At 39.0% G+C, this 12,320-nt stretch overlaps 1 protein-coding gene across 1 annotated transcript in view; it reads right to left on the reverse strand.

Annotated features, from left to right (window-relative positions):
* Positions 1-10,616, reverse strand: part of enox2 (ecto-NOX disulfide-thiol exchanger 2) — a 38,806-nt gene extending 28,190 nt beyond the window's left edge. Inside the window, exons 1-4 of the mRNA XM_015036541.1 lie at positions 10,604-10,616; positions 9,465-9,698; positions 7,639-7,851; positions 1,541-1,647 (exon numbers count right to left, since the gene is read on the reverse strand). Coding sequence (XP_014892027.1) covers positions 1,541-1,647; positions 7,639-7,851; positions 9,465-9,698; positions 10,604-10,616 — 567 coding nt within the window. The remainder of the gene's footprint in view (positions 1-1,540; positions 1,648-7,638; positions 7,852-9,464; positions 9,699-10,603) is intronic.
* Positions 10,617-12,320: the final 1,704 nt, after the last annotated feature.

Raw genomic sequence — 12,320 nt, forward strand, 5'->3', positions numbered from 1 at the left:
TTTTTTTTTTTTTTTTTTTTTTTACAGATAAACATGTTCAAAGTGTGGTATACGTCTTAGATTCAGTATGCTTACTTACATACGTCGTTCCAAATGTAGTTGGTAACACATTCACTTACTGTAGTGTTTATACTGCCATTGTTTCTGTGGTTTTAATTCAGTCTCTTTTAAAACAAGTTATTGCCTTTTCTCTAAAGATTGTCGGCTGCAATTATATATACAGAATTATTCTTCATTTTCTCAGGATAGTTAAGTAAAACATTTCATTAAAACATCATCATTTTATAACAGTTTATAACATCATCCTGAAAGGAAACCTATTGGTAGCGACAAAAGACTTGAGACTGGTGGAGATGTTTGCCATACAGAAGGAAAATGATCCTAAACTTACATCTAAAGCTGCTATTTGCTTATAATGGCCTAGTCAAAGTCCAGACCTAGTCATAGTCATTTGCATCCAATTTGACTGAGGTTTAGCTCAAAGAAAGATGGGCAAAACAATCAACTAAAAATGTCACTTTTAATAAATCGAAGAAAACAACATATATTTTCATTCTACAAAGCAAACATAAGCTACTTTGTATTGATCTATAACTTAAAACTGAACATAAAGAGTATAGAAGAGGTACTCAACATTCGTCCCTCATCCACCCACCGTGTGTGCAAACTGACTTCCACACAAGCTTCTACTTTTCAGCAACAGATGGAGGATAAAATTTCAGGTCGACTGTTTTGATACTTCTGAGAATTACAGCAACAGCTTTGCTTTTCATCACCTACCTTATAAAGAGAGGTTTTAGTGCAGGATGATTGCTGCTTCTGCCATGTCAGATTCTGTTATTATTCTGCGTGCGCGACTTAATGTGCCCCTAAATTACAGCTTCAATCTGTTTGTCGAGCTGAAGTTCAAAGAAACTTACCAATCGAAATATGATCATAAATGGTCCATTAGACCCCGGACTGCAACACACTCCAGACCCTCCATTACATACAAACCATCATCATGCCAATTAATGTTCCATTCGGGAGAGTAAGAACACGGCAAGCACACAGTAAATGACAAAAAAATGCTGCTTGAATAACAAAATTCACACACTTTCAGGTCTCAAGATGCTCTTCCTGACAGTTTCCTGTAATCCTGGGATCCTTTGGTACAGGGAAAAGAGCTTGTACAGATTTACCTGTGTGCAGGACACCATTAGAGATGGAAACAAACTCACCCAGCAGCTTGTATTCCTTCAGAGGGGAAGTAGGGAGGGGTGAGGAGAAAAGAGGAAGAGGATGGGGGGGAGATGTCTGGACCTCTGCAGTGAGCAGACACCTGTTCTGCTGCCTTTCTTGGTTAAAAGTACTTACTAGATATCACTGTTTTTCTGTATTTCTCCTTAAAACATTTTAATAAAGATATCCTTTTCCATGCCATAATGTAGGACTAGTTAAAACATAACAAAGTTGTCAATGAAGCACAAAACAGAAAAGCAGAACGTCTAACTTTTACATATTTTACACGCACAACAGAATGAAACCAAAGTGTACCAACCTCGGCTTGTTTGTGCCACATGTCCAAGTTCTTGCGCTGAGCTTTGGAGAAATGGTCCCATGCCTTTTGTTTGGAAGCAGCTTGGAATACAGACACAATCTGTTCAACTGTGGCGGGATGCAGGGAAGGAGCAGAGACCACCCAGAGACAGAGACAGAGAAAGACAGAGGGCAGTTGGGAGGGAGCAGAGGAGTGAGAAAGTGGAGTCAACTAGGCATCAGTACTCTGTGTGAGCATGTTTGTGTGTGTTATACATACCGACGGATGCCACGGCATCGCCTTACGGAGGGCTGTTCCAAGTCACATTTGACAATTTTGAATAATCACACAGTCTTTCATGTTCAATTAATGTGAGACTTTGTCAGATTTTATGACAGTTTTTTGGTTTTCAGCTGCCTTTTAAACTCATTTATCTGACCATTTTCTGAGGAATGTTTTGCATAGCACATTTCTTTGTTAGAGCGTGACTTGTGAATCCTTTGGACATTAAAAAAAGGCTGCTAAACTGAGGGGATGTTTTATAAATGGGTGCTGGCCACCATGTGTGTTTGCTATTTTTACACAAATACTTCGGATGGGAAAAGGTGCCGCCGGATGCTTCTAGCAGACCATGCGTCATTTCATACCAACCATTCATATCTTAGAAGTGCTTTATATTCTCTTTAATAATATAAAGCCCTGCTAATAGTGCTTCAGTGTTTTTGCAGACTTTGAAAACATTACCGCACTTCGCTTCCCCAAATAAAATTTTCCAGATAAAGTCTAAAGAGCTAATTTACTTTGCAGTTTCACAAACTTTAAGTTGAATAAACTTTGACCTCTGTGGTGAAGTTTTGGTTACCAACTCTAAAAGAAATCTTCAAGTAGATGCATGTTTATATTCCTGCTCTTATTTTGAAGAGGATAAAAACTGTTTACTCTGCGGTTGTTTCCTCTCCACCCATGATGTGGTGAAGCAAACCATCATGTTTTTTCTGTACCCAGGATGCATTGCTGTAGAGCTACAGCCCGTAGTTCCAAAGTAAACATTTAATAATCTACTAATGTCTTGATGTGCTTTTTGACTGAAGCCCTAATGTGGTTGGTTAGGCAAAATCAGCAACAGTGGTAGCAATGCAAAACAACTATAAAACTGAAATCATGAGTGAAAGGTCACCACTTCCTGAAGCGCAAGGTAATACACTAAACTTCAATGCATTGTGTCGTAACTTGGACTGAATTGACTCAATATTTCTGTATATAAATTGCATCAGTTTGGTTTGCAAGGGGACTCGGGATGATATTTGCTGTGAATTGGCACTAAATAAATAAACTGAATTGATTATTTTCCTTTTCCTCTCTCATATGACACCAGTCAAAGGGACAGAGGTCTGCTTAGAAAGAGTACGCTGCCAAAATAGCTGTGTAAAAACGTGAATCAAATGAATCTCAGCAGTCGTAAAGTCGGAGTAAAAATGCAGTGAATGGATGTCAGAGAGAGAAGCCACTGTTAGACTCTGAATGTGGGCCAGAACCAGAGTCAATGGAAAAGTGGTGCAATAAAAAAACCTTACAACATAATACACTGAAATTAAATCAGTTTTATGATTATTCTCCATTTTAAACGTAATATTTTGGTAAAGTTACCACCAGTAAAGTTATATATATATATATATATATATATATATATATATATATATATATATATATATATATATATATATATATATATATATATATGAAAGTATTTCAGCAGAATCCAGGGCACTCCCCATGAACTACAGCTGCAAACTGTACATGCTCATTGTTCTATGTCAGGGTTTTGCTTGATTTTGTACCATTTCTTAGAGGATGAGCGCCATTTGAAGCCGACATGTAAAAATTATTTCACACACACTTCTTAATTTCTTTAGCCAGTTAATGAATTGACAGAAAAAGGGCAAAAAACAATAAACTTTACACAAAATTCAGAAAAATCTGGACAACTATTTACAATTTAAAAGATAATGATACTATCCAGGCTCACCAGAAGCAAAATATAAAGAAATTAGGTGGTGGTTTAAAATTTCTGCACAGTATTTCACATCCCCACTGTGAACTTTTATTATGTTTGCTCTGCATTTGTTTCTCAACTATAAGTCTGAAATGTTTTAGCAATCATCATACATTAAAATAAACCAGGTGATGCCAAAATGATGAGTCCCAGAGACAGATGGTCTTATGACCTACACAGTGTGGAATGGGAGCAGTGCCAAGTACCGTTTCCTGAGGAATATGGGGTCACCACGGCCAAAATCTTTTATTTTGTGGGAAAAATAAATGTGAAACTGCTAAATGGGAACTTTCTGACAAACAAAAACAAAAAGATATGCAATATTAAATTAACTAATTACTGCAAACATGCCAGCAAGTACAGCTACACATAGGAACAAAGCTTACAAAAACTGGTTGCCAGTTGTTTTATTACAGATCACTGAGTCCATGTGAGAGTGTATCAAATTCTGGCAAACTGCCTTTAGACCCTTCGTAGCATAAGCTACGAGGATATGCCTGATTTTCCACTGTGAACCTTTTCACTGCGAGTTTATTAGATTTGCTCAGAGACTGCCGGTGGCCAAAAATAACCCACTGTTCTTCTGCCAGCAGTGACCACAGTGCAGCTCCACTGCAGAACAGGTCTCTTAAGAACCTTACCCAAGGACGCCTTCGTACTGCCGCATTACAGTCTTCCTGATTACACATCCCTCTGCAGAGGACCCTTTTCTTTTTCACAAAAGGGTAGGAGCACATCAGACAAGCTGCAGCTCTACAGATAGTGTAGAGAACTAAGCTTTGACTCAGCTATAAGAATTGTTTTGGGATAAAACTGAATGAGACACAAGCATCAACTGTAGGGTCACTGCAGACCCTACCTGTGCGGTGATCTGCGGCACAGTGTTGACTCTTCCTCCTATCAGCTTACAGCTCTGTTTAAAGTGGTTGTAGAGGACTGGATGGGAGGTCTGTGCATTTCTGAGGTTCAAATATACACACACGAATCGATAAAACTGGTTCTGTATGAATGCGTGTGTTTGCAGGGTGCTGAGACAGAACAGCTCAGGAATCAATAGCATCTTCCCAGCACCCTGTAATTTGATGAACAGAGTGATGATGAAGGCAAAGAGAGACACTGAGCACAAAAAAAAAAATCAACTTGCAGGACTGTGAGCTCCTATGCAGCTAGAAATATGACGAGGCAGCATTTTTTAAGTGCTAAAATAGAAATTCTTCATTCAACGGAGAAAATATTAAAAGTGCATTTTTTTTCTCACTTGTTATACCAAATATTAATATTGTTAAAAAGAATATGCCCTCTTGCAGATGTCAAATGTTTTTGCTTTTAACTGATACACTTAAACAGTTTGGATCATCAAACAAAAACTGTTTTTAAATCAAGATTTTATTAAAAAAAGAAGAAGCAAAACAAAAGCCGTCCAGGCCTTCCTGCCACTGTGTGCATAAACAATTGCCATCAAGTTTTTTCATATTTTAAGGAAGAATTGCTTAAAAGCCGACAGACTGGAGGGTCTGAGCATGAACGCCCTTTTTAAGGACATGCTGAGACAGCTGGATGTATTTAACTCTGACCTTTGACTAGGCCACTCTAAAACCTTCATGTATTTTATCTTTTGAACTACTCAAAGCTGGTTTCAGTTATGCTGCTGCATAACCCAGGTGCAGCTAAGGTCACTAACTGAATGGCAAACATTCTTCTTTGGATGGTTCTTCAAATTACAGTGAATTATTTGAATCCTAAAGCTACAAAGTATCCCCAGACTACATGATTACAATGAGATTTGATTGTCTTTATAATTTCCATTTTCTGAAATCAAGTGTTAGTTTTCTTTCAGAAGCATTCAAAAGCCTTCTGACATATTCCTGTTTTACAAAGTTTCATAATTTTATCTAGATTACAAAAACAGAAAAAAGAATAAATCGGTAAGAGCGCATATACTTCTTTACAGCTCTGCAAGTACTTTTTCAATTTGCATCCCATAAGAAGACCAGAACCAAAAAGAAGAGAGCTTTACCCTTTTCAAACCTGTAAACTAGATCCAGCAGACCAGCTCAGATTTATAATGAATAAGAACAGAAACACACCAAAGGGAAGGCAACACCGTGAATGGGAATGTGTTTCTACTGGTAGAAATAATCAAATATGGATTATACACACTCTGCCTCTTCATGGCTTATTTTAACTAATAATGCATGAAACACCGCCAACAACAACAGAAGATTGTCTGGATGTTTACATTGTGTTTAACATGCGTGTGGTGGGATGAGGGGAGACTGAGCGCCGCAGGCTGTGGAGTAAACTAGCAGTCGTGGAGTTGAAGCTGTCAAAGGTGGTGCTGCACAAGCATGGCCTTTTTTTGTTAACCCAATAAGAGAGTAAAACAACTAAACACAGTAAATGTTTGTGTTTGGTCTTCATTGTACTCTAGAAAAAAAAAATGTGTTAGGCCACTTACTTCTTTCATCTGAGGGAAACCTTAACAATCGACTCCTGACGTCTTTCATGAATAATAAAATAACGTCTGATTTTTTTTTGGCATTTTGAAAGTCAAAGGCATCAAAAACATCCATGAACGTCTGAGGGAGACGGGGATTTAACTTACCATTCTTTAATCAGCTATTAAGATTGTGGTAGCTCGTTTAAGGAAGAATACAATGAATGTAATTATAAATGTTAGCGCGTATACTCTCAGTGACAGGCTATGAACAATGTAATACTTACTTTTTCTGTGGATTTCAGCACTCCGGGCATAAAAGTCCTGATTTGGATTTTAAAATTACACCAAGCAAGCAAAAAAAACCCCCAAAGAAAACATTTATCTGACCTGGATATCTACTGCACAAGCAGTATTTTTACTCTCTGGGCTTCACATGTAGTCATTTCACAGCCAAAAAAAAAAAAAAACTCAGTGTGTTTTATTTAGCTTTTATGTGATAGACCAACACAGAGCAGAGGATAACTGAGCAGAAGTGAAAGTTTCCAAATGTTTTTATGAATAGAAAAGTGAAAAGTGTGGGGTGTATTTGTATTCAAGCTGCTTTGGTCTAAATAAATGAAAGTCAATTAATTCACTTTAGATGCTTCTTGTTTAGTGCATAAATACTACTTGTTTAATTTAATCTCTGATTAATACAGATCTTGTTGTGGGGATGGTTTTCTTTGTCAGAAACTCAGGAGCTAATCAGAGTTGATGGGAAGAAAATGAAGGATAAAAACAAGAAAATCCTGGAAGAAAACCTATGAGACGACCAGGGTGGAGGTGTATCTGAACCTGAAGTAAGGGAGCAGCAGAGATCCGCTGAGATCCTCGGCTGAGGTGAGAGTCTCTGTCCAAACAACAACTCAAACACAAATCTGGCCAAGGAAAACAACTGCTTAAAGAAACCCAAGGGATTTTCAAAGTAAAACATGGCGGTAGATGGCACTCTGGTCGGATAAGCCCAACAACCATCAACATGTCATCTCTGTGGCGAAATATTGTGGTGGGATTATACTATTGAGCAGAGAAATGGACTCTGATCAGAGTTGTTAGGAAAAGTGCAAAAGACTTGCAAAATACTTGAAACTAGGGAAAGTCTAGGGAGAGACTATGCCCTCCAGCAGGAGCTGGTTTAGCTTATTCATGGATTAGAATGGCGTAGTCAAAGGCCAAACCTGAATATAACTGGGAATCTGCAACAAGACCTCAGAACTGAAATGACTTAGTTTGAGTATATTCCAAAAATGTATGGGTTGATGTTTCAGCTTCCACATGTGGACAGCTGGTAGGAGTCATACTCGTACTTAACCCCAAACCTCATAGTGAGAGGCCGTTCCACGGTGAATCGTTTCTGGTGGGGCTAAAAAAAAAAAGAAAAAAAAAAAAAGAAAAACACAAATGCAGATTTCCAAATGCTGTGTGAAAAACCAAGAAGAATTTTCCCTTCCCTTCAAATTTATGGATTACTCTGTGTACTATCACATAAAATCCCCATAAAACACACTGAAGCCTCAGATCGAACAGTGAAAAAGTTAAAGGGCCAAGGCACTGCAGTAAGTGCTAAGAGTGACGACAAAGACTCACATTGAGCCACTATGCCAGCCAGCGCCGTCTTGAACTTGTCCTTGGCCTCCTCCATCTCCTTCTCGTGTTGACTTTTCTCGCCGATCAGCCGGCGGATGTGGCTGTTGGAGGACTGGATCATGGAGTAGAAGTTGTTGGCGTTCCTGCGGTTGACTTCGCCCCGTTCCAGCCAGGTCAGGAGCACGCGGACGGCCTCTGGAAACTTACCGTCGTCTGGGGGGGAAAAAGAAGGGAAGCACGAAGTGGAAGAAAGAAGTTAATTTTGGACAAAATCTACAAGGCTGTACCGGACTCCTGCCTCTGTGGAAAATGATGGTTATTATGCATAAAACGCTGCTTTTCAAGTTCTTAGGACAAAATTATGACTTGAGTGAAAGAATACATAAAAAGAAAAGACGGCAAAAAAACTAAAATTACAGCTGTGCCGCAAAAGGAAAATGATCATTTCAGCTATCTATTTTGCTAACAAAACAACATCGTGGACTAAAATGATAACTTGGAGGCAAAATAGGCTATAAAACCCATTTCTACTGCAGGTGGTCTATCATCATAGAGTGTAACTGAGTTTGTAGTACAGTAATACAAACTGGCAGTAAAAACAGCAAGATCTCCTTTCCCCTCTGGGTAAAAAAAAAAAAAAATCTACAGCAAATGACTGTGTTGCTCCCAACAGCAGCCTAGAGAGATCACAAACACATTCTTGGCTCAAGCAGCACATCGGCATCTGAGTTTATTCCTTGTTTTTGCTAAGGACGGACAGCGGAGAGCTGAAAAAGACACATGCAGATCGCAGAGAAGCGGAAAGTCACAGTCGAGTTATCAGGCCACTGTGACTGAGACCTGGAAGTGCCACTGCTCATTAGAGAAACAAGTTTATCCAGGCAGAAAGTCGACAGAAAGCTGTAAAGAGGCAGAAAGAGGAGTTAAGGAGAGAAAACTGAAAAAAGACGAGCGGCGAGGGCGGACGAGAAAACCCGGGAGCATGTTGTTGGGATCCACTCATACGGCATTTAACAGAATCTGTTACAACAAATTCACACAGTCTGTTAGAGCTGGAAATGCTTTGCTGTACTCTAGGTCTCCTCCCATGATATATCCGTTTTGCAAAGCGTCACCATGTTGGACATTCATCCATTATTTTCTGTCGGAGTTTCTCACCCCGTTTCTAAGGGAGAACCCAGACACCCTGAAGAGGAAACTTATGCTTATGTCCGTAATCTCGTTCTTTTGGTCAATACCCAAAGCTTGTGACCACATGAAGGTTTGAACGTGGATGGCCACAAAGGATGGATATGGAGAAAAAACAAAGGAAGGTCGCAAAGAAGAAATGGAGGAAAGAAAAAAGAGAATGAAGTAGAAAGGAAGAACACAAGAAAGGAGACAAATAAGGAGCATAATAATGCAAAGAAAAATGAAAGGAAAGAAAGAACGAGCTACAAGAAGAAAGAACGAACAAAAGAAGAGAAAGGAAGGACACAAACAAGGGAAGAAGAAAGAAATGGCAGGGTGGGAAAGGAGGAAAGAAGGAATAATACAAAGAAGACAGACAGGAAGAACAGGACACAACATAAAGACAAAGGAATAGGAAAAAATGTCTCACATGAGACACATTTCCCAATTCTCCTTTTTCTTTTTCCATACTTGTCCAGACTTGTAAAATATCTAAACCAGATTCTATGCTTTTCCAGATTGTGTAGAAACCCTGTTGCTTCGTCAGGTTAAGCCATTAAGCATTTTCCCCCCCTGTGATTCTCAGTTTCCAGTGTTTGTTCTCCAGTATTTCACAGCTGAAGTCCCAACGGTTGCCAGCGTCCGTGTCCAGGTACCTTTGATTTTGTCTCCCAGCTGGCTGCACTCGTGCTCTGAATAGTGGACAATGGGAGGAGGGGACGGCGGCCGTAGGCGATCCTCCTCCAACTTGCGTCTGTGACGCTCCTCTCGGGCCAACATGCGCTGGCGGCATTCCCACTCGTACAAGTCGTCTCTGGCCTGAGCGAAGTCAACGTGGAGCCGCCCGGTGTCCTTTTTGTCTGTGCTTGAGCCCAAACGGATTCGATAACCTAGGAAACATATGAGTTTGATTTGAAAATCAGAAAAACAAGAGAAGGAGATGAAAGAGGAACGCAGAGAGCCATTTTATTTTTACCCCTCTTACATTTCCACTGTATCTGTCAATGTAGAAACAGATTACTAGGGTTGAAGGAAAGAGACCTGGTGGGGAGGTAGTGCATTTATCACATTCTGAACCTGTGAGGGTTGAGCTGTGTGGAGGAATAAGTTAAAATTTCTCCACACTACGTTCCAACATTTCTACGGTTCATATTTTAAATTTAGCTGGAAAGTGATATTTCCATAAAATGCCCAAAAACCCAACATGCAGATTGCAGTTCGGTCACAATTCCCCAAAGACAACTTTTTGAGCTAAAACCCCTCCAAAAAAGCAAAAAGCAAACCTCTAAATCAGAGACAAAATACAAAAGCACTCAAAGAATAATTTTAAGTATTGTAAATAGATTTGCCTGATAAAGAAAAATTGACCATTTGAGTAAAAGAAATACAAAGAAGGGCTTTTATTTGCACCCATTGTGGAAATCTTCAAACCTTTGATGCTTTTATAAAAAAAAAAAGTAAATCATGTTAAAGTGAACTGTTTATTATGAGGTTTTAAAAACTAATTTAATTTGTAAAAAATGTCATCTCAAGACTATTGATGAAAACAGATCAAATTTGTATCCAATAATAAAGAAATATATGATAAAAAGCAGAAAAATGGAGACCAAGAGTAAATGAAATTCAGCATTCAGTTCCATTTGAACCCAGTTAAAATACAGTCTAGTCAACTTTAGTTCATAATGTCTATTGGTAAACAGTTATTTATCCAAGTCAGCTCAGTTGAAAAGTTGCTGATAAACTTTTATCCTGAGCAAGCAGGTGGCGACTGTGAAGAGAAATGACTCAATCTTACCAGGCAGAAGCATCCGGCAGAAACCGGCCGAGTATGAACGGCCATCTGCTGTTAATGCCTAATTGTTCTTTTTGAAAAGATTAACTGCAACTGTAGGTCTGCATCAAGTGGTCAATACATAAGAGAGACTTGGAGGCCAATTGCTTCTTTACAGGCTCAGTATCCCTCTTTTCCTCTTAACTTCCCTCCTATATCTACTTTATTCCCCTTTCCCAATTTTCATTAATGACCGGTTGTGGACTGAAGTGAAACCTTGCTCCATTATGTGATCTAATTGGCTTAAATGACCCAAGTATGTTTTAAGAAAGAGATTAAAAACACAAACCAGAAAAAAAGCAAAGAGCGAAAAAGTCAGGAGCTTCTCCTCCGGTCTGCTCTCACAGCCTCAGACTCTTAATCTAGCCCTGCTTCAATATTTCATATGAGGAGATGCTGGTGTGCTGGAGCTGCCGGAGTGTGTGTCATTGCTGGGTATTGTTGTTTGCACAGGCTCTCCTTGAGTGTGTGTGGGTGGAGGATTATTTATGGGGAAACTACACAGCTCTGTCATCGCTCTAATATATGGACCTCTGCACCCACACCTCACTGTAAGAAGAGAGGCTGTTGAAATCAAGGGATCTCTCATTCAAACTCACTATCTCTCATGCGTTTGTGCGCGCACGCAATAATGCTGGGAATGTTTCTGAGAGGGCGGCTCATCCGAGTGGGCTTTTTTTTTTGAAGAAGGAGCGAGTGGTCATCGGTTTGCACAGAGAGATTGAGGATCTCTGCTCTGTTCAGGCTGAAAATGAAGATGAGATAAAAACACACAAGCTGCAGCGGCCAGATAGTTGGAATGGATGCTTTTTTAAAACCAAATAATTGTATTTTTCCTCATGAAACTGATTTCTCTCACTAGTTGAAAGTTACTTCAATTATGATTTCATTTTTGAAACTACATTAATCTGTGCAACATGACATACATGGTTAAGTATTTGTCTCTAGTAAGTAACTATTCATTTCACTCATTACAGCTTTGAAAAGTCAGTTTTTGTGTTAATTCGAGATGAATCAGGCAAACCTTCACAACTCCAAACAAAAATCACAAGTGTTTATAATATTTTTGATCATGTTTTAGAGGATTTCATGACTATCAAAGCTTTTGTTAGTCATGAAACTGTAAATTTTCTCTACACATACATTATATATTAAACACAGACACTCAAACATCTTTATCCACCCTCAAATAATATTTGAATTTAACAAGACTTTGGCATTACAACACCCGACTCTGTCCAAGTTTCAACTATTACCAGAGCTGTCAATCAACCTAATGTACATGGTGCTCACTGTACTAATGGTGCAGAAACAACTATTGCTGAAAAATCTTTTATCATCCGTGGTCATGCTAACTAGTAGCTGGAGCATTTACAACAAGCTCTGCTCATAGCTTGTTGCTAGCCACATGGAGGGTCATTGATAGCACTAAGAACCTCCTCAATCCTGATTGGTTGTTTCTAGTTAGCACTGGAAGAAGGCAGAGGAGCTTGTTTTTTTCCACAGATTTTCTGTCTTATGCCATACCGTCACATTTCAACAAAAATGTAAAAAAAAAAAAAAAAGGTAAAAGTTAAATATTGCAGCTGTTCAATAAGAATGGTCAAATATCCAACTTGAATTATAGGCGTGACATATTGAGCTTGTAATTTCCAACCTGTGACTCTAAAACTTGCCTTTG

This window comes from Poecilia latipinna, unplaced genomic scaffold (assembly GCF_001443285.1).
Source record: "Poecilia latipinna isolate Pla-1442-1.1 unplaced genomic scaffold, P_latipinna-1.0 Scaffold372, whole genome shotgun sequence".
NCBI lineage: Eukaryota > Metazoa > Chordata > Actinopteri > Cyprinodontiformes > Poeciliidae > Poecilia > Poecilia latipinna.